The 23,963-nt window shown below is 43.3% G+C and overlaps 1 protein-coding gene across 2 annotated transcripts in view; it reads right to left on the minus strand.

Annotated features, from left to right (window-relative positions):
• The window catches only part of tulp4a (TUB like protein 4a), a 392,269-nt gene that overhangs the window by 79,758 nt on the left and 288,548 nt on the right, over positions 1–23,963 (minus strand). For both annotated transcript variants that reach the window (XM_087991477.1, XM_087991476.1), the window contains 2 exons: positions 2,696–2,840; positions 2,113–2,206 (listed from right to left, as the gene is read on the minus strand). In XM_087991477.1, coding sequence (XP_087847603.1) covers positions 2,113–2,206; positions 2,696–2,840 — 239 coding nt within the window. The remainder of the gene's footprint in view (positions 1–2,112; positions 2,207–2,695; positions 2,841–23,963) is intronic.

Genomic DNA, 23,963 nt, shown 5'->3' on the forward strand with positions numbered 1-23,963 from the left:
ATAATGGTATGTCAATATAGATGACATCAGTTCTTGCAAAATAAGACTGTACTGCAATTTCAAAGGGGAAAAGTTTTTGCTTTAAAGATGGCAACAAATTACCATGCCCAAATCGAGAACAATTTTCATATTTTCAGACCCTGTTTTGTTTGCTTTGCCCAGGGGATCCAAATAAAGTTTACCCAATTGATGTCACACCCAGTTGAGGTACAACCATCACTTAGTACATCAACTGATGATGTAAAAGCTAATATATTTAGTGACTGACTTAAGTCTTTGGCCACAAACACAATATTTTCAACGTCAAAACTATCTGTTTCACGAGTTACTCAAAGTACTTAACTTTATTCTTGGACATTTCCTAATAGTATTAGAGTCATCCTGGAAATCTTGTGGATTTCTGGGATTCAATTGTTGTCAGATATCATACCAATTTCCCTTGATTCAAAATCTATTAAAAGTCCTTCAGCAATACCGTTGATACCCAGGTGTTTGCAACCAGGGCCATTTGATTTTGAAATCTCTGTTGGAAACGATTTTCTCCCTACAAACCTTAATCTTTTGTGTAACAGCCATTTGTTCTAAAAGATGTTCATTACAATGAAATTGAACTGCTGTCAAAACCAAAGATCTGTGTCGAATGGTTCATGAACAAGCTAATGGTATTAACTCCAGCACAGACTCCGGAATTTCTAGACTTTCTGGTCTTTAGCCTTTTATATAACCATGATATTTTCTTCAATGGACTAATTGTCCATCTTATTAACTTTATGTAAGATTGACCCATCAAGTCATCCTTTTTATAAACTCTCTACGTAAATTTTAATAGAATCTCCAAAGCCATTTCAATATCTAGTTCTGTTTCATCCAATTTCAAAAATACTTTATTTCTATTTTGTTCTGTCCTGTTAAGGATAAAGTCAAACCCATGCTTTGTTTCATTTTAGCTAGGGAAGTGGCCACATCTCCACTTCATTCTTCTACTGCTTGTATGTCCACAATTATGAAAACACTGTTCGATAATCTTAATTTGTGATCATGCAATGTGAGTTAGTCATTTCACTCTAGAAAAAAACACTGGTAGTTTTGCCTCTGCCACAAATAGGAAATACCTACTGCTTTCTCTGACTTCCCACCTGAAGAATGGAGGATTAATCCTCTTCTACCATGTTTAACACATCAATATCCTTAGGTTGAGTGAGACAGTAAGACTCTCAGAGATTTACAAGAGTTTTATTCTCAGTCTATAACTTAGTGGAAACTTTGGTTACCAACTTTCCCTACCCAGAAGTCAATAGCTCACTGGGAAGTACTGAGTTTATTTTTAAATCAACCTGATCAGAGGTGTTAGATGCTCTCAGTATCTGGAGCAGGTAGGATTTGAACCCAAGCCTTCTGCAACAGAAGTAGGCATACACACAAGGGCCCCTGAGAACTAAATTATTTTCAAAATATATTTCTTAATCAACCTGTTCAGAGATGCTATTATACATCTCTGGAGCAGGTGGGACTTAAACTTGAGTCTTTTGGCCCAGAGGTAGGGACAGTAGTGATGCCTCACAAGAACCCTTAAAGAACTGAGGTGTTTAGTTAATATCCAGAAGTGTTTATACTGAACAAAACTGAATGTTTTTCTTCCCCATCACTAAATCACTGTTATCTACCACCACTAAATCACCTGAACTTTTAATTAGTTAAATTACATGCAGTGCCCACCATGTCTCTTAAATACAAAGTCCATTGAGCATCACTTGCTTTCAACCAACGTTGGTGATGTTCTGTTTGAACCGTAAAGGGACATGCGTTTCAAACTCTGACAGTTTCTCTAGCTACTATTTCCTGTCCTGCACATGTCACAGAGCAAGTTGCATTGCAATTATCACCCACACTTGCACCAAAAGTGAAACAGTCACTGGCACTTCAACTCTGTCAGTATGTCTACAAGGCATCATTAGAGACAACACTCTGAGAATAAGAGTTGCATAGCAACTAGGTCTAACATATTATATTTTAAGATATGTAATATCTTATTCATACCATTAATTGGGTGAATTCTACAGGGCCATTCACCAAACCTGTTACTAAGCAGCATAATAATTTTTGAATTCCTACCTGCACCCAGATTACTTGGTAGAAATGAAGCCAGTCCCACAATCTTGAACTTTGTCCCCCAGATGTTGGATGTGACTTGAGCAAGATAGTTGTGCTGAAAAAACAGGTATATTTTCTGTCAAAATACGATGTTATACTGTTATTAAATTTAATGCTTAACTGTAGAAAATTTGAACTCAACGTTAGGGTATATACTGTTATTAAATTTAATGCTTAACTGTAGAAAATTTGAACTCAACGTTAGGGTATACTTTTGACCAAAGTCAGGCTGACAATTGATCTTTGAGTGATTAACATTCATACTGGATTTAAAGAGGCTAATGTTCACTCTCTAACAAGAACAGCTATGATCTGAACACATTCCAAATTTAAGACTAGACAGTTCTTCAATGCGCAGTTAACATTTGCAGTATGCATTTTTTTAAGACCTTTCTTTTTTTGTGTTCTTTTGCACGATATATGTACTTACTAAAAGTAAATTTTGAAAGTCAATTTGCACTTAATACGAATTAATGGCTTAATGGCTTTAACGAATTAAGAATAACTCCAGTAAAGAATCAAACAAAGCCATCCAGCTTCATACCTGAGTGACATCTTCTAAAGGAAATTCCTTCCGAGTTAAGCTTGGGGATCCAATGGAAGGTTTCCTAATTGGTAATCGTGGAGACTTTGATATCTCCTGACTAGCTCGAGAAAGTTTGGGTGATTTTCTAGCATCGAGATTAATTCTGGTGAAAAATGTAAATGAATTAGCATTTCATTTGTACATACGTGACAGTTATAAAGTTATTATAATCCTCATCTGCTATGGCTAATTTTCACTTGCTGATATCCTTGCTGAAATGAAATTTAGAATCACATGGGGGCATAGCCAAATATTGAGAACAACAATGGCTTTTCAAGTTATCAGGAGGTGTATGAAATGTTTCAAAAATGTTACATGCAGTTTCTAGTCATTCCTTTTATATAATCGATTTACTGAAAATTGGCACGAAATTTCACTTCCTACTGTGTTAAAACAATTCATCTAGGTATGCCCAAGGTTATTCTCACCCTAACCATTATTGTTTATGCCACTTGATTTTTCTTCCAACACCCTTGACATCCACTATCACATAAGCAGATGCTTCCTACAGCTAAGCACTTGCAGGATCAAAGCTTTTGATTAGTACTGATATCTATGTTCCTCCAACAGTGAAACAGGAAAATAGATCAGATAAATGCACAACTGGAAAAATGATGCAGGAGGAAGGGACTTAGAATTACTGGTACTTATTTTAGGGCAGATGGAACAAATGTGCTACACCCTAGCAGGATCAAAAATCCTTGCAAGGACACTTGTTAGCATTGTGAAGGAGGGTTAAAACTCAATTTACAGGGAGATGGGAACCTAAGCAGGGAACCACAACAAAGTGAAACGTATTTAGAAATGAAAGAGACATTGATCTTAAATGGAATGCAGGAGGTCAATAGTATAAAAAGTGTAAAAATGTTCAAAAGATGTATCTAACAGGTACCATATCTGGAAGCATAGAACATTTGTAATATGATACATAAGTAAACGATACGAATACTTGCAATAGGCTGGGAACTGACTATCCAAAGATTGTCAATATTTTGTAAATGCAGTCAAAAAGAAAAGGGAGGTGAGGTAGCTTTGTTGATGAGATCAGAGCAATAGTGAAAAAGGATATTAGTTCCAAAAATCTGAAATTGGTGTAGGCGGAGTTAAAAAAAATCAAAGGATGGAAAACACAAACCATGAACTAGTGTTGTTTATAGACCTCTAAACAGTGATGGTAAGGTAGGGGTATCATTAAGCAAGAACTGAGATGTTGGCAACAGCAATGCTACTCGTGATTTAATTTAGACAATGATTAAGTAGAAGTGTCTCATAACAATAGTATGAATTCCTGGAATGTGTATAAGTTCTCTTGAGACTAATATGTTGAGATAGCAACTGTGGAGCTGACTATCCAAGATTTGGTACTGTGCAATGAGAAGGGAGTTAATTAACACAATGTACTTGGTCCTTCAGGGAAGAGTAGTCATAACATGATAGAATTCTTTGTTGGGATAGAAAGTAAAGTGATGCAATCTGAAACTAGGGTCTAATCAAAAATAAACTATTCGGATATTAGGCATGATTTGGCTGTGATAAAATGGATAACTCATTAAAAGGCATAGCATATAACTTTTTTCTTTAAGGAGCAAATACTTACATTGCAACAATAAAGCATTTGACAAGGTCCCTCATGATAAGTTGGTCCAAAAAATTAAATCACATGATATTCATGGAAGTTAGCAAGAGGGAGACAAAATTGGCTCAGAAACTGAAGACAAAGGGGTGTTTTAAGACTGGAGGTGCTGTTCCACAAAGATCAGTGTTGGGACCTCTGTTGTTTAAATTATTTAGATGAAAATCTAGGTAGTCTGATTAGTCAGTATGCAGATGAAATGAAAATTAGTGGAGTTGTGTATAGTGAGGAAGGTCATCAAAGGATACAGCAGAATCCGGACAAGTGAGAGGTGATGCATTTTAGAAGGTCAAATCCAAGAGGAAAGTATTCAGCAAATGCTCAGACCCGTAGCAGCATTGATATTCAAAGGGTCTTGAGATTCAAATCCACAGCACCATGAATGTAGCAATACTAGTGATAAATGGAGTAAAGAAAGTGTTCAACCTGATTGCCTTCAGCGATCAATGCACTGAATATAAAAGTTGGTCAGTCGGCTATAAAATTTTAGTTCAGCCACACTTGGAGTATTGTGTGCATTTCTAGTCACCGCACTAATGGAAGGATGTGGAGGGTTTGGAGAGGGTGCAAAAAAGGTTTACTAGAATGTTGTCTGGACTGGAGTGTATTATCTATAAGGAGAGGTTGGACAAACTTGGAGTGTTTTCAGTAGAGTGTCAGGGGCAGAGGGGCAACTCGACAAAAGTGTATAAAATTACACAAGACATAGAACATAAAATGTTACAGCCCTATGAAATTAATCTGATGTCCATCCACATGTATGTCCAATGCCCATTTAAATGCCCCTAACTTCAGCAAATCTACTACTGTTGCAGGCAGCTGTTCCACATTCCACATTGGGGCGGAACAATGGCTCAGTGGTTAGCACTGCTGCCTCACAGCACCAGGGTCCCAGGTTCAATTCAAGCCTTGTTTGCACATTCTCCCTGTGCTCATTTCCTCCGGGTGCTCTGGTTTCCTCCCACAGTCCAAACATGTGCAGGTCAGGTGAATTGGCCATGCTAAATTGCCCATAGTGTTAGGTGCATTAGTCAGAGGGAAATGGGTCTGGGTGGGTTACTCTTCGGAGGTGTGGACTTGTTGGGCCGAAGGACCTGTTTCCACACTGTAGGCAATCTAATCTAATCTAATTCCCACTAATCTGTGAATAAAGAGACCACCCTGATATCTGTCCTAAATCTATCACCCTGCAATTTAAAGCTATGTCCCCTTGTGTTAGGGGACATCTGAGGAAAATGTTTCTCACTGTCCACCCTATCTAACCCTCTGATTATCATTTACTTCTTGATTCGGTCATCTCTCAACCTTCTTCTCTCCAACGAAAATAGCCTCAGTTCCCTGAGCCTTTCCTCATAAGATCTTCCTTCCATACCAGGCAGCTTCTAGTAAATCTCCTCTGAACTATTTCCAAAGCTTCCACATCCTTCCTATAATGCAGTTACCAGAACTATACACAATACTCCAGGTGTAGCCTTACCAGCATGACCTCATGGCTCTGAAACACAATCCGCCTACCAATAAATGCCAACACATCATATGCTTTCTTAACAACCCTATCAAGCTGGGTGGCAACTTTCAGAGATTTATGCTCTTGGACACAGAGATCCCTCTGTTCATCCACACTGCCAAGAATTTTACATTAGCCCAGTACTTTGCATTTCTGTTACTTCGTCTAAAATGAACTACCTCACACCTTTCTGCATTAAACTCCATTTGCCACTTCTCAGCCCAGCTCTGCATTTTATCAATGTCCTTCTGTAATCCACAACATCCTTCGACACTATCCACAACTCTGCACGCCTTAGTGTCATCCGCAAATGTACTAACCCATCCTTCTACACCCACATCCGGTTCATTTATAAAAATGACAAACAGTAGTGGCCCCAAAACAGATTCTTGCGGCACACCACTAGTAACTAAGCTCCAGGATGAACATTTCCCATCAGCCACTACCCTCTGTCTTCTGTCAGCTAGCCAACTTCTGATCCAAACCACTAAATCACCTTCAATCCTGAAACTCTGAATTTTGTGTAATAGTGGAACCTTATCAAACACCTTTGAAGTCCATATACACCACACCAACACAGATCCCTTGGCATCGTGGTAGCCCACAAACCCACTAACACACTAAAACAGCAGCTAATGAACTTGAAAGACTATACAGACAAAACAAATGTCATTTACAAAATACCGTGCAAGAGCTGTAACAAATACTACATTAGACAAACAGGCAGAAAACTAGCCACCAGGATACATGAACATCAAATAGCCACAAAACGACATGAGCCCCCCTCTCACTGGTATCCTTACACACAGATAAGGAAGAACACCACCTCGACGGGGACAACACATCCACCCTAGGACAAGCCAAACAGAGACACGCACGAGAATTCCTAGAAGCATGGCATTCCAACTGGAACTCTATCAACAAACACATTGACTTGGACTCCATTTACCACCCTCTGAGACAAAGAACTGGAAATGACCTCATCTACCCAGGGAAACCCAAACATAACACCAAACACCAGCAATGCTTCGTCCGGAAGCTCACTGAAGATGTCACCTAGTTACGGTGATGAAACATCTGAAAATGAACCTTCCAGCTCAGCGAGCAAACCTACATCCAGAACCACATCAATCACTTTACATTCATCCACCTGTTTTGTCACCTTCTCGAAGAACTCAATAAGGTTAGTTAGGCACAATCTACTCTTTACAAAACTATGTTGACTATCCCTAATCAAATTATTGTTTTCCAGATGATTATAAATCCTATCTCTTATAACCTTTCCCAAGACTTTACCCACAATACAATAAGGCTCACTGACCTATAGTTACCAGGGCTGTCCCGACTCACCTTAAACAAGGGAACAACATTTGCTATCCTCCAGTCTTCTAGCACTATTCTTGTCAACAATGATGACATAAAGATTAAAGCCAAAGGCTCTACAATCTCGTCCCTGGCTTCCCTGAGAATCCGAGGATAAATCCCATCTGGCCCGGGGAACTATTTTCAGATTTTCCAAAATTGCTAAAACCTCCCCTTTGTCAACCAAAATCCCATGTAATCTAGTAGCCTGTACTTCCATGTTCTCACCAACATTGCCCTTTTCCAACGTGAATAATGATGAAAAGTATTTATTAAGCGCTTCCCCTATGTCCTCAGATTCCACACACAAATTCCCACTACTGTCTTTGATTGGCCTAAATCTCACTCTAGTCATTCTTTTATTTCTGATATACCTATAGAAGGCCTTAGGGCTTTCCTTGATCCTATTCACCAGCAATTTCTCATGTCTCCTCCTGGTGCTTCTTAGCCCTCTCTTTACATCTTTTCTGGCTAACTTTCAAGCCCCCTAACTGAGCCTTCATGCCTCATCCTCACATAAGCCTTCTTCTTTCTCTTGACAAGAGCTTTAACTTCTTTAGTAAACCATGGCTCCCTCTCTCGACAATTACCTCCATACCTGTTAGGTATACAGCCCATAGTAGCTGTTCCTTGAATAAGCTCCACATTTCAACTGTGTTCATGGATAGGATGAAGAGTCAGAATCTTTCTACAAGATTGGAAATGGCAAATATCAGGAGGTTTGGGGTTAAGGTGAGAGGGAAAAAGTTTAAAGGTGATGTGTGAGGAATATTTTTTTAACATAGAGTGATTTAGGTGCCTGGAACACACTGCCAGGGAAGGTGGTACAATCAGAGATGATAGCAATATTTAGCCACGTGAACAGACAGGCAATAGAGGGATATGGACCATGTACAGACAGATGGGATTAGTTTAGAATGGTATCATGGTAGACTAAAGGGTCTGTTCCTGTTCTGTACATTCCTTTCTGATGCAAAAATACATCAGGAAAAGTGACTCAACCATGGCCAACAAAAGAGATTAAGGGCAATCACAGATCCAAACAGGAGTGATAAACATTTCTAGAAAAAGGAAGAAATTTGAGGATTGGGAGCAGTTTAGAATTTAGCAAAGGAGGACCAAGATTTTGATGAAGAGTGGAAAATACAGTGGGCTGGAACTTACATTTATTGACTAAGTCCAATTGACTAAATGCATTGCATTTTTTGGAGAAATTCTCACCGTGATATCCAGTTGGTTTTCTCACTGTTATCTTAAACTTGTGGCAACAAATGCTGACCTCACCCCTCTGGCATCCCTCATTGCCAATTTCTTCCCTAAGTTCCCTTGTACCAATCCAGGAAAAATTCACCTGGTGGAAAAACACTCTCAGACCAGCATCCGTTGCAATCATGCCATCGTTGAAAGCCAGCTGCTCACCTCGAGGAGCACTGGCATTTGACAGCTGTCCCTCTCGTTTCTCAAGACAGTGAGGAGAGATGGCTGAAAAGCGTATGTTGACATTATTTTTCTCTGATATGAACTCTGAAGCCCTGGTTGTCGGGGTGGGGGTGACAGTGTGTGGTGCATTGAGGAAGTGTCCAGCTCTGAAGGACTCTCAGAGGAGGCCACACCAAAGCTGCCAAGATTCCAGCTTAGTCAAAGATCACCAACTGTGTCGATGGTATCTCACGAGTGTGGAGAACCAGGATGCCATGCCAAAAGAGATTCAATAGCCTTCTCCACTCTACCAGACTAAGTGCCATTCTCTGTTCTCTGCTACCTCATGCTCACTTTATCTTTGACACTGAATCAACTTCCCACCAAGGCTCATGCTCTGACAGCCCTTCTATGGCATGGAACATCATATTTATCTCATTACCAACCCTCACTCATCCTACCACACCACTAACTCTGCATCCCCTCTGTCTGCCTCCTCAGTCCCTTAGAACACATAACTCTCCCCCACAAACACCATAATTAATGGCCATGCCATCCATATTAATCAAACTTATTCATCTCTTCATGATATTATAGGAGAGGACGTCTCCTAACAGGGAAAAGGAGGCACCATATGGGTCGGTGCCTGTACCCGTATCTTTACTCCACACGAGGAGAGAATCTTTGCTTTTGCAGAAACGCAGCAGACTCAATAAGCTGTTTGGCTTCCTTCTGCTTCTACATCTTTCAAGAGAAAATTGGGACTACTCTTGCAGGTATTTTGTTATATTATTTTAAATTGAAAAGCCATTTTGTGGTTAGAAAAAATCTACATATACTTGTTGCTTCTGACCATAACCTAAATTCAAAATTTAGATCCTCACATCCATCTCCTGGCAACTGAGTAAGTTCCACGTGTCATTCCAAAACAATGGAAATATTAACCAGGTAGACAGTGTTATGTATCAAATACCACTTCTAACCACTGATTGTAATGCCTTCTGTCTCTTATCTTGTAGGTGTAACCCAAGTACATCTGCACAGAACCAACCATCTCCACCAGGAGACACGTCTTTGAACTCAGAGGACAGAAGTGTTGAAGAAGCTTTAGCATCAGTAAGGCTGTTTGCACCATACCCCTCGATCAACTCTGAGCTGACACCTTGATGGGGGTTGATAGATGCAAAGAGTGTAGAATTTAAGGTTTGTGACCACTACACAGTGATTTTTCCAAAGGTGGACAAAGAAGAAGGACCCTAACTGCTGACACTTTTGTTTCTCTTTAATCATTCACGGGATGAGAGTATCGTTGACCAGTCATTTTTTATTACCCATCCTTAATTGCCCAAAGGGCAGTTAAAAGTCAGCCATATTGCTGCAGGTGTAGAGTCACATGTTGGCTAGACCAGATAAAGATCGCAGTTGCCTTCTGTGAAGGACATTAGTGAACCAGATGGATTTTTCCAACAACTGACAAGGGATTTATAGTCATCATTAGACTCGTGATTTCACACATAGAAGACCAAAAGAGATCAGGCATCTGCTCAACCACAACAGGAGGGGACACTCTGGGCTTAGTGCTGAGGGATTTCATTAACATGTATATTGCAGATCAGGAGCGGCCAGCAGGTATATGGGAAACAGTGACATTCATTGCCAAAAAGGTTCACCAGTGCTGCCTCATTGGACAGCTTGGAGGGATAGGTTCAACATTCCAGCACCACAACATTCCAGCACCACAACATTCCAGCACCACAACATTCATCCTTAGGACCAAAGGCATGATGAGTGGCAGAGCAGGGAATATTGACCCAATCCAGATACCTCGTCCTTGGATGACAACAAGATGGTAAGGGGAGGAACTCAGCCGGATGCGAAGCTACATACAGGCCCTTCATCAGGCTCCACTCAGAAAATTACAGAGGAGGCTGGGCCCTTCAACTCCATTCTGTTTGCCCTCTCCAATACTTGGAACACAGGAACAGGAGAAGGCCATTCAGCATGTTGCCCCACCATGCAATATCTTTAAGTCTGAACAAATACTGCAATGTCTTTTTCCATTTTGAAGTAACTGCACAGAGGCTGCTATCCTGTCACTAAGTCACCCTTTATTTACAAATGCACAGTACACTGGCTGTGGCCAGTCAGCTTGGAGTCAGTCCCTGGACTGAGGAGATTCTGAATCCCCTGCTTATTTTTTTCCTACACATACTCCATTGCAGTAGTGCTTATATTCCCCACAGCACCCACGCTGTCTGTGGATATGTGCAGAGACTCAACACCACTGTGCAAATAATTTTGGTTAATATTTCCGCAACCAGGAAAAACACCACGAGGCTAGGGAATCAGTAACAAGCAAAGCTCGATAGGGGCAATGTTTTTCCCTGTTCATATTGGTTAGCCAGAACATTTTTAAAGTCCTACAGCACAGAGACAGGCCCTTCAGCCCAAACTGTCCATCCTTCCAAATCCCATTTCCCTGCACTTGGTCCATATCCTTCTAAAGATTTCCTATCCATGTATTTGTCCAAATGATTTTTAAATGTTGCTAATGCATCCACCTCAACCACTTACACTCATTCCATATGCATTTTTTTAAATTCATTTGTGGGACTTGGGCATCACTGGCTGGTCAGCCAGCATTGATAACCCATCCCTATTTGCGCTTGAGAAGGTGGTGGTGAGCTATATTCTTGAATCACTGCAACCGATTTGCTGTGGGATCATTTCTTTGTTGTGATCTTCTTGCAATTGACACAACTGAGGGGCTCGCTAGGCCATTTCAGAGGGCAGTTGAGAGTCAACCACATTGATGTGGCTCTGGAGTCACAAGTAGGCAAGACCAGGTAAGGATTGCAGATTTTCTTCCTTTAAAGGGCATTAGTGAACCAAATGAGCTTTTCCGACTATTGATAATGGTTTCGTGATCATCAGTCGGCTCTTTATTCTAGAATTTTTTTATTGAGTTCAAATTCTAACATCTGTCGTGGCAAGATTTGAACCCAGGTCCCCAAAACATTATTCTGGATTTCTGGACGAATTGTTGAGTGATAATACCATTAGGCCATCGCCTCCCCATGCATACCAAAAGGTTGCCCCTCATGTCCCCTTTCATTCTTTCCTCTCTTATCTTAAACTGAGGCTGTCTAGTCTTCGATTTAGGTAAAAACAATGACTGCAGATGCTGGAAACCAGATTGTGGATTAGTGGTGCTGGAAGAGCACAGCAGTTCAGGCAGCATCCAAGGAGCAGTAAAATCAACGTTTCGGACAAAAGCCCTTCATCAGGAATAAAGCCTGAAGCATGGAGAGATAAGCTAGAGGAGGGTGGGGGTGGGGAGAAAGTAGCATAGAGTATAATAGGTGAGTGGGGGAGGGGATGAAGGTGATAGGTCGAGGGTGGGGGAGGGTGGAGTGGATAGGTGGAAAAGAAGATAGGCAGGTAGGACAAGTCATGGGGACAGTGCTGAGCTGGAAGTTTGGAACTGGAGTGAGGTGGGGGAAAGGGAAATGAGGAAACTGTTGAAGTCCACATTGATGCCCTGGGGTTGAAGTGTTCCGAGGCGGAAGATGAGGCGTTCTTCCTCCAGGCGTCTGGTGGTGAGGGAGTGGCGGTGAAGGAGGCCCAGGACCTCCATGTCCTCAGCAGAGTGGGAGGGGGAGTTGAAATGTTGGGCCACAGGGCGGTGTGGTTGATTGGTACAGATGTCCTGGAGATGTTACCTAAAGCGCTCTGCTAGGAGGCGTCCAGTCTCCCCAATGTAGAGGAGACCGCATCGGGAGCAACGGATACAATAAATGATATTAATGGATGTGCAAGTAAAACTTTGATGGATGATAGGGCCTTGGATGGAGGTGAGGGAGGAGGTGTGGGCGCAGGTTTTGTAGTTCCTGTGGTGGCAGGGGAAGGTGCCAGGATAGGAGGGTGGGTTGTAGGGGGGCGTGGACCTGACCAGGTAGTCACGGAGGGAACGGTCTTTGCGGAAGGCGGAAAGGGGTGGGGAGGGAAATATATCCCTGGTGGTGGGGTCTTTTTGGAGGTGGCGGAAATGTCAGCCCCGAGTTCCCAACCCTGGGAAAAGACTGAGTGCATTCACCCTTTCCAGGCCTCTCATGATCTTATACCATTCCACAAGATCTCCCCTCAGTCTTCTCTGTTCTAAAGGAAAAAGTCAAAAATCACACGACACCAGGTTATAGTCAAAGGTGTTTATTTAAAAACACTAACTTTTGGAGCACTGCTCCTTCATCAGGTGTCAGTGAGCTCACTAACACCTGATGAAGAAGCAGCACTCTGAATGCTAGTGGCTTCAATTAATCCCATTGGACCAAAACCTGGTGTCAAATGATTTTTGACTTTGTCCAACATTAAATTCAAACTTGATTGAAGTTTGGTATTTTTTGGGGTATAATTTAAACTGATTGGCCTAATTCAAATTCAAATTTGTTTCTGTCTCCTGGCCACCAGCTACTACACAAGGTTACACTGGATCTTGTTCAGAACACTTGGTACTGTCAGGTAGTTCTGCTAGCTTTTCACTTGCACATCTTCATAACAACTGTCACCTCACCCTTCCAGAGTAGGTCCCTCTATATTCTGCATGAGGAACCTTGCCTGAACACACTTAACAAATTCCACCCCATCTAAGCCCTTAACACTATGACAGTCCCCTTCTTGAACCTCTGCAGTCCCACTTGCAATGGGTTGACCCCCAATGCCATTCGGGAGGGAATTCCAAGATTTTAACCCAATGACAGTGAAGGAACACCAATATATTTCCAAGTCAGGGTGGTGAGTGACTTGGAGGGAAATTTGAAGGTGGTCGTCTTCCCACATGACTGCTGCCCTCATTCTTCTAGATGGAAGTGGTTGTAGGTTTGGAAAGTGCTATCTGAGAATCTTTGGTGAATTTCTGCAATACATCTTGTAAACAGTACATTGCTGAAAATGTGTTGCTGGAAAAGCGCAGCAGGTCAGGCAGCATCCAAGGAACAGGAGAATCGACGTTTCGGGCATAAGCCCTTCTTCAGGAATGAGGAAAGTGTGTCCAGCAGGCTAAGATAAAAGGTAGGGAGGAGGGACTTGGGGGAGGGGCGTTGGAAATGCGATAGGTGGAAGGAGGTCAAGGTGAGGGTGATAGACCGGAGTGAGGTGGGGGCGGAGAGGTCAGGAAGAAGATTGCAGGTTAGGAAGGTGGTGCTGAGTTCGAGGGATTTGACTGAGACAAGGTGGGGGGAGGGGAAATGAGGAAACTGGAGAAATCTGAGTTCATCCCTTGTGGTTGGAGGGTTCCTAGGCGGAAGATGAGGCGCTCTTCCTCCAACTGTTGTGTTGCTATGGTCTGGCGATGGAGGAGTCCAAGGACCTGCATGTCCTTGGTGGAGTGGGAGGGGGAGTTGAAGTTTTGAGCCACGGGGTGGTTGGGTTGGTTTGTCCAGGTGTCCCAGAGGTGTTCTCTGAAACGTTCCGCAAGTAGGCGGCCTGTCTCCCCAATATAGAGGAGGCCACATTGGGTGCAGTGGATGCAATAAATGATGTGTGTGGAGGTGCAGGTGAATTTGTGGCAGATATGGAAGGATCCTTGGAGGCCTTGGAGGGAAGTGAGGAGGGAGGTGTGGGTGCAAGTTTTGCATTTCTTGCGGTTGCAGGGGAAAGTGCCGGGATTGGAGGTTGGGTTGGTGGGGGGTGTGGACCTGTTGAGGGAGTCACGGAGAGAGTGGTCTTTTCGGAACGCTGATAAGGGAGGGGAGGGAAATATATCCTTGGTGGTGGGGTCCGTTTGTAGGTGGCGGAAATGACGGCGGATGATACGCTGTATATGGAGGTTGGTGGGGTGGTAGGTGAGGACCAGTGGGGTTCTGTCCTGGTGGCGGTTGGAGGGGCGGGGCTCAAGGGCGGAGGAGCAGGAAGTGGAGGAGATGCGGTGGAGGGCATCGTCGACCACGTCTGGGGGGAAATTGTGGTCTTTGAAGAAGGAGGCCATCTGGGTTGTACGGTTCTTGAACTGGTCCTTCTGGGAGCAGATGCAGTGGAGACGAAGGAATTGGGAATATGGGACGGCGTTTTTACAGGGGGCAGGGTGGGAGAAGGTGTAGTCTAGGTAGATGTGGGAGTCGGTCGGTTTATAGTAAATGTCCGTGTTGATTCGGTCGCCCGAGATAGAAATGGAAAGGTCTAGGAAGGGGAGGGAGGAGGCTGCTACGCTGCTACAAGTTGCAGCTAGTACTGAGTGTTGGAGGGAGTGGATGCTTGTGAATGTGGTGTCAATCAAGTGGGCTGCTTTGTCCAGGATAGTGTCAAGCTTCTTGAGTGTTGTTGGGACTGCACTCATCCAGGCAAATGAGGAGTTTTCGATCACCAACCTGACGTGTGCCTCATAGATGGTGGACAGGCTTTCGGGAGTCAGCTAAGTTACTTGCCACAGCATTTCTCGGCTCTGACCACAGCATATATGTGGAGAGTCCAGTTAAACTTCTGAACAATGATAACTCCCAGGATGTTGACAGTGGGGGATTTGGTGATGGCAACATCATTGAATGTCAAAGAGCGGTGGTTAGATTGTCTCTGTTGGTGATGGTCACAGTCTGGCATTTATGTGGCATGAATGTTATTTGCCACTTTTCAGCTAAAGTCCTTCCTGTCTGGCCCAGGTTAACAATTTCAACAAAGAATCGCAAAGTTAACAAGATCCATCTGGTTCCAGTCACTTGACACTCCATCCCTATAACCCTTTACACCATTGGCAATCAGAAATCTATTAATCTCTTCCTTAAACATATTCAAGACGGAGTTTCATCAAGCCTCTGTTGGAGAGAATTTCAAGAGTTCACAACACTCCAAGTTAAAAAAAAATCTGATCTTGCATCTTCGGCCAACACTGTTTGCACTGAGCATTCATCTTAATGTAAGATCAACTTAACCTACACACCCCTCAATTTACTGCAGTCCAGGTGCATGTCCAGCAGTCGCTTAAATGTCCCTAATGTCTCTGACTCTACTATCACCACTGGCAGTGCATTCCATGCACCTAACACTCCCTGCGTAAAGAACCTAACACTAACATCTCCCCTATACCTTCCTCCAATCACCTTAAAATTATGACCCCTCTTGACAGCTATTTCTGCCCTGGGGAAACACCTCTGGCTATCTACTCTATGCCTCTCATTATCTTGTACACCCCCATCAAGTCACCTCTCTTCCTTTATCTCTCCAGTGTGAAAAGCCCTAGCTCACTCAATATCTTGTCATAAGACACGCCTCCATATCAGGCAGCATCCTGGTAAATTTCCTCTGGATCCTTTCTAAAGCATTTACATGCTTTCTATAATGAGGCCATCAGAACTGGAGTTGAAAAGTGTGGTGCTGGAAAAACACAGCAGGCCAGGCAGCATCCGAGGAGCAGGAGAATCGATGTTTCGGGCATAAGCCCTTCTTCAGGAATCATGCATCAGAACTGGACACAATATTCCAAGTGTGGTCTAACCAGGGGTTGATAGAGCTGCAGCAAAACCTCATGGCTCTTAAATGCATTCCCCCTGCTAATGAAAGCCAAAACACCATAGGACTTCTCAACAACCCCATCAACTTGGGTGACAACTTTAAGGGATCTATGTACGTGAAGCCCAAGATCCCACTCACTATTCCTCCACACTGCCAAGAATCCTATCTTTAACCCTGTATTCAGCATTCAAATTCGACCTTCCAAAATGAATAACTTTGCATTTATCCAGGTTGAACTCCATCTGCACTTCTCAGCCCAGCTCTGAATCCTGTTCTAGTCTGCAACAGCCCTCAACATTATCTACAACACCAGCGACTTCTATGTCATCGGCAAACTTACTAGCCCACCCTTCCACTTCTTCATCCAAGACATTTATAAAACTACAAACAGCAGAGGCCCAAGAACAAATCCCTGATCACCAACTTCCATGCAGAATTCTTCACATCCACTACCACCCGCTGTCTTCTTTTGGTCAGCCAATTCTGTACCCAGACAGCCAAATTTCCCCGTATCCCATACCTTCTAACTTTCTGAATGAGCTGAAAAATGTGTTGCTGGAAAAGTGCAGCAGGTCAGGCAGCATCCAAGGAGCAGGAGAATCGACATTTCGGGCATAAGCCCTTCTTCAGGAAATAGGATTCCTGAAGAAGGGCTTATGCCCGAAACGTCGATTCTCCTGCTTCTTGGATGCTGCCTGACCTGCTGCGCTTTTCCAGCAACACATTTTTCAGCTCTGATCTCCAGCATCTGCAGTCCTCACTTTCTCCAACTTTCTGAATGAGCCTACTACTGAGAACCTTATCAAATGCATGTCATCCAAAAGATTGTCAACCGCGCCCCAGTCTCTGAAACACCGTTAGAGAACCCAGACATGATCCTTTTCACAGATGGCTCCAATTTTCGGCCCTCAGGTCACCAAATGCTAGCTGGCTACGTGATATGCACACCGTTTGAAACCCCTGAATCGGCTGCACTGCTATAAGGGAGTTCTGTGCAAGCAGCCCAACTGTTTGCCCTTACCAGAGCCTGTATACTTGTTGACAAAAGGTCTATTAACATTTACACAAACTCCAAATCTGCCTTTGGAGTGGTACATAATTTTGGAACCCTGTGGAAACATAGACAATTCATTACCTCTTCTGGAAGGCCCCTGCAGCATGCCCTGTTCATCAACAACCTTTTACAGGCTATTATACTCCCCTCTGCCTTAGCTGTGATAAAGTATGCCACTCATACTGCTGTTGAGGAAATGCTTCCACTGACCAAGCTGCTAGACAAGCAGCATTAGCTCCCACTGTATGGGTTCTACAAGCTCCCAAGGCAGGGGAAACAACAAAGGTTTTACAGCTAGTCCAGGGGATACGGGCAGCACAACACGTTTCACAAGCCGAGAAAGACAGCTGGGCATGCATAGGAGCTACAAAATCCCTTTTAGGGCGAATGATGCACCCTGATGGAAGGTTCATATGCCCTGAAGAAGGGCTTATGCCCGAAACATCGATTCTCCTGTTCCCTGGATGCTGCCTGACCTGCTGCGCTTTTCCAGCAACACATTTTCAGCTATGCCCTACTTTAGCCTTACTTGCATGTTCTTGCACTGGCTGGCCATACAGTAGAAGGAGGGATGATACATGCAGTATGACAAGCTTGGTACACACCAGGCTTTTCAGCAGCAGCACAAATGTCCAACATGCCTACAAAATAATAATGCTAAACCTTTGGCCAAATATGATCATCCGCCGGTTCCAGGCAGACTATTTAATCATTTACAGATTAATTTTCTACACATGCCAGCTAAATAGGGTTGAAGTACATGTTGGTAATTGTCGACATGTTTTCTAAATGGGTAGAAGGCCTTCTCCACAGGGAAAGACGATGCTAAAACTGTGGTCAAATGCCTCATGAAGGATGTGATCCCTAGGTTTATAATCCCAGGGAGTGTTAACAGTAATAGAAGCACTCATTTTGCTTGGCAGTCACAGGAAATGTCAGTAAAGCATTAGGCGGCACGTGGAAATATCATATTCTGTATCAGCCCCAGTCCTCAGGTATGGTGGAACGGATGAATGTACCCCTAAAACCACACCGACAAAGATCTCACAGGACATAGGCCTGCCTTGGCAAGAAGCCGTACCCTTAGCTCTGTATACCATAAGAAACCCTGTATACCAACAGAACCACAGGTCTTATCCCATTTGACGTCCTGATGGAAAGACCAATGCCCATGGGGGCAAGAACTCCTAAATTTCCTGTGGATACGGCATCACTCTTTACACAGGAAGATCTTCTGGATTATGTCAAAGCGTTCTGTAAGAAGATTGCCCATAACCACGATTGGGTAAAGGAGGCCATTTCCCCACCTGATGATGACCCAATGCATCCCTTCCATCCTTGGTACTACGTCATGATAAAATCATTGGAAAAGAATTCTCTCTCTCCTCGGTGGAAGGGCCTGTACCTCATCCTCCTGGTAATACGGATGGCTGTAAGGTCGTGGGAAGATCTGAGTGGACGCATGGAACCCGCTGCAACAGAGCGCCATCCCCGGAGAGACACAAGCAGGAAACGTCAGAAGTATTAGCTCACCTGCCATGCACAATATGTAGGAACTGATTGCCATTTCAGTCTCTGTGTTCCTCATTGCTTTGTTCATACTGACTGAGCATGAGGGGAACAGGGAAGACAGGATGATGAACTCTTTCACTAGAGAGTTTTATATCAACCCTTTTCTTTACATGACTTAAATTTACTCACAGAAGGTTAGCCACTCTAGCTGCTGGGTGTGCACCCATATCTACATAAACTCTAAGGGAGGAATCCCCCTGAGATTTAATAAATTCAAAACAGCTGAATGGCGGTTGGAACAAAACTGATCATCCGCTTTGCCTACCTGGGGGGAGGTAGGTTTGACTGAGAGTCTTACAACTCTTTTATGTGAGACCATGATGGGGCCAATTATGCTGCCAATGATAAGTTAATTTGGTAGTCTGCAGGTGATAATATGAAAAAGTATAAGAGTTGGTTCCAGCCTTACTACAACCTCTTGTATACATCCCTGGTTCTGTTCCTCACAAATACCACAGGGAAGGGTACACCCAAGGGAACCATCTGCCTTAAATGCAACCATTCATCAGGGTGGAATGCTGGGACCAGTAAATGTGTCCATTCCCTGCTCCTTATCACGTCTGTGTGCTGATCAACTTCCACTAAACGTATCCTGGACCTTGAAGTTCTCAACAAGACTACAACAAGTGCCAAGTTCACAACTCCTTGGACTGGAACTCAGACCAATTACTTGAGAACTTATAATGGCACATATTTCATTTATGGCCACAAAGCCTACCCCTGGCTGCCACTCTCCTGGACTGGTAATTGCTATCTAGGGTATGTTTATTTACCGCTCGCACCCCTCCCCATTCAAACAGCCTTGGCCTCGCACAAAGAGAGCTAACAGTGAGCTGTTCTTTGCCATTCTTCTTCCCTCTTATGAGACTGCTCTACAGCAATGGAGGTCAGGATATTGACCTCAGTTCTTGAGAAAATAGTGAATGACACGGCGGCAGCCTTTGACCAACTTAGTGCGCAGGTGGTCGCCATTCACATAGTTGTCCTCCAAAACAGAATGGCTTGAGATTATCGACTGGCTGAGAAAGGGGGCAGTTGTGCCCTCATTGGCTTAGAATGTTGCACCTACATTCCCAACTCCAGTGAGAACATTATCAACCTTGCCAATCATATTCAGAAGGCTGCCTCCAAGCTGCATAACACTAGCTTCCCTTGGGATCTGTGCAGCTGGATGGGTTGAGGTTCGGTCCCTTAGGATAGGACCTCTTGCAGCGTCTCATTATACTTGTTGTCATTTTCATTGTTATTTCCGTTCTTATCATCTGCCTTTCGCAATGTTGTGCATGCTTTGGATCACTATCACTACCCTCAGTTCCATTAACTTCCCAGTTGGTCAAGATCCTGTTCGCTGAAATCCCTCACTATGATACAGAGGAGTATCCCTTTGATTCCAAGTCTCCACCACCAGATAATCCCCCAGGCTCCGGTTCCAACCGCCTGCTTTTATAGGTAATCTTGACTTGCTGCTTTGATCTTATGATCAAAAAGAAAAGTTTGTGGAAGCTTATTTTTTGCTGGACTGTATGTTTGCAGCCTTTTTTTAAAGTCAGTAATGGTGCTGATCTCGCCTTGGGTTGCCCTGTTGCCCTGGGTGAACTTAGTTATGAGCAATTCTGCTTTTCCCACATAACTGTTTCTCTGTATTCACTTACTAAGCGACGTGCGAATGTAGTGTGCATTGACTCAAGGTCTGAGAAATGATAGCTCATTAATGTACAGTCTTAGCAAGACCTAAACTCTGCCTGGTAGATGTTCACGATAGCCATCTAGTGACTATTTTGTGGTTCTGTGTCTGATTGAACAAACTGTCAGCTCAGACTATATAAATCCACAGTGATCTGAAGTGCTTTGAAATTGCATCCATTCTACAGAAGGTGTGCTTCCCATGATATCATGTAATAAAATTTGTCAATGCTCAAGGTCTGAGCTTGGAAAATTTCTTCTATACCTACCATTAGCTCTTTTCTATTCTCCCCCCTTCCCTTCTGAATCACAGAGCCAGGCTCAGTGCCAGAGACCTGGCCATGATAGTTGTTCCCTGATAGTCAAACCCACAACAGTATCCAAAACGGTATACCTATTATTAAGGGGAATGGCCAGAAGGGATCCCTGCACTGTCTGCCTGTTCTTTTTCTGTCCCCTGACCTGTAACCCTTTCTCATGTACCAGGGGTGAAACTACCTCGCTACAGCTCCTATCTATTACCCCCGCCACCTCCCGAATGATCCGATGTTCATCCAGCTCCAGCTCCAATTCCCTGAAGCACTTTCCGCAGTTACCTACACCTACTCAGTCTATCCCTTTCAACATTCAATGAGAACACCTCTCTTAAATGCCATAGAGTGCTAAATGGATAGATAATTGGCAAATGAATTTCAATGCAGAGAAATGTGAGGTAATGCATTTTGGAAAAAGAAACATTGAGAGACAATAGCGGCTTACTTATACAACTTTGGGGGTAGAACAGGAGCAGAGGGTTCTCACATTTACATGCATTGAACTAACTCTACCGAAGCTGTTATCCCATCATGAAGTCACCTTTCATAAACACGTGGAAAGTCCTTGATTCTGACACATCATCAGAGTCAGCATCCAAAATGTGAGAATCTGTGACACTCCTCTTATTTTTTTTCTCTCCCACACTACCACCTAACTGCGGTAGTGCTTATATTTTGACAATCCTCTTTATTTTATCTGTGATGCAACTTTCAACGGACTATATATCTGTTTTACAACATTCCCAGAGCCTACCATTAAACGTGTAAGTCCTGCACTTATTTGTCTCACCAAAATGCAACACCTTGCATTTATCTAAACTAAACTCCATTTGCCACAACTTGACCCACTGGCACAACTGATCAAGATTTCTTTGTAATCTTAGATAACCTTCCTCACTTGCTACTATACCACCAATTTGGAAGTCATCTGCAACCTTACTAACCATGGGTGGCACGGTGGCACAGTGGTTAGCACTGCTGCCTCACAGCGCCAGAGACCCGGGTTCAATTCCAGCCTCGGGTGACTGACTGTGTGGAGTTTGCACATTCTCCCCGTGTCTGCGTGGGTTTCCTCCGGGTGCTCCGGTTTCCTCCCACAGTCCAAAGATGTGCAGGTCAGGTGAATTGGCCAGGCTAAATTGCCCATAGTGTTAGGTAAGGGGTAAACATAGGGGTATGGGTGGGTTGCGCTTCGGCGGGGCGGTGTGGACTTGTTGGGCCGAAGGGCCTGTTTCCACACTGTAATCTAATCTAATCTAATCATAACTCCTATAATGTGAAAAGTTGTGGTTCCAACACTGACCCCTGTGGAACGCCACTAGTCACCAGCTGCCATCCTGAGAAAAACACCCTGTGTCTTCTACCAGTCAGCCAACCCTCTATCCACATCCGTAACTTGCCCGAACACAATGGGACACTCCTCTTTTATTCTGTCAACCAGGGTTCCCTGACTGGACCAGATTACCATCAAGGAACTCATTTTTTTTAGATTACTTACAGTGAGGAAACAGGCCCTTCGGCCCAACAAGTCCACACCGACCCACCGAAGCGCAACCCACCCGGACCCATTCCCCTACATTTACCCCTTCACCTAACACTATGGGCAATTTAGCATGGCCAATTCACCTAACCTGCACATTTTTGGACTATAGGAGGAAACCGGAGCACCCGGAGGAAACCCACGCAGACACGGAGAGAATGTGCAATCTCCACACAGTCAGTCGCCTGATGCCGGAATTGAACCCGGGTCTCTGGCACTGTGAGGCACTGTGCCACCTCATATTCTGAGATCCAGCTGGCTGACCTCATTACAATCACGGCATGCATTATTCTCTGAAGGTAATTAGGCAATTTGAAACAGTTAAAAGTCTTATAGGATCCTTGGCTTTAGAAGTACTGGAATAGAGTATTAAAACGAGGAAGTGATGCTACATTTTTACAAATCATTGTCAGATCACATTTGGAGTGTGTGTCAGTTGTGGGCATCTTATTTAAAAAAGGTTTTTCAAAGATTTCAAAAAGAGAGTTCAAAGGAGATTTTCTTGATTGATACCAGAAATGAGGGATTTTAAAAATAAGGAAAGGATAGAGAAACTAGGCTTATTCCTCTTAGAACAGAGAAGATTAAGACGTGACTTCATTGACATGTTCAAAATTACGAACAACGTAAAGAAGAATATTCTGTTTCCACTAGTTGGTATGTCACTAACTAGGGCTCACAATTTCATGATTTACAACAAGAACACTGGGAGTGAGATGAGGAGGAAGTTCTTTACTCAGAGAGTTGTTAAGATTTAGAATGTGCTTCCTGTGAGTGATGTGGGTTCCATGCAAGGTTTCAAAAGAGAGCTGGATTTATATTTGAAATTGATGAACTTAGAGGGCTATGGTGATAGGGCTGGAGTATGGGACCAGCTGGGGGACTCTTTCAGGAACTGGTACAGATATGATGGGTCAAATGGCCTCCTTCTGTACTGAAAATTCTTTGAATATTCAAGAGTCTAGCAAATACAGGCCCAGTTTTTCAATCCCTCTTCATAGGACAGTGCTGCCATCCCAGGAACCAAAATTAGTTTCTCCAGTATAATCTTCTTACTAATACTAATTTCTTTCAACTCCTTATTCTCCATTTGGAACTCTGGTTCTGGGAGACTTCTATGTGTATTTTCCTCAGTCAAAACAGACTCTATCATTCCTCGATTCCCCATTCTAAACTAACTTGTCTCAGCCTGTAATGAACGCTAAACATTTTCTTTTTATGTACCATTGGAAGTGCTTACATTCTGTAATTATGTTTTTACTATATTGCTTTCATTTCTATTCTCCCTTTTTAAAATCTGTTTCTTGGCCTTCCTTTCCTGTATATTGAAAACTTCAAACACTCTCAGTTTTACTGCTAGTTCTGGCAACTTTGTTGGCCTTTTCTTTTCATTTTATACAATTCCTAACTTCTTTTGTCAGCCATGGTTGGTTGACCTTTTTTATGTTTTTGCACCATTGAAAAATGTATAGTTGCTGAAAGCCAGGCAATAGCTGCCTATGTATAGTTATGCCTTTTGAATTTTTTTCTGAATCAACCTTAATCAATTTGTAACCTCATGTTACAAGGTGGCATGGTGGCACAGTGGTTAGCACTGTTGCCTCACAGCGCCAGAGACCCGGGTTCAATTCCCGCCTCAGGC

This window comes from Chiloscyllium plagiosum, unplaced genomic scaffold (genome assembly GCF_037043375.1).
Source record: "Chiloscyllium plagiosum isolate Xiang-an unplaced genomic scaffold, Cpla_swu_hap1 HiC_scaffold_10, whole genome shotgun sequence".
Lineage (NCBI taxonomy): Eukaryota > Metazoa > Chordata > Chondrichthyes > Orectolobiformes > Hemiscylliidae > Chiloscyllium > Chiloscyllium plagiosum.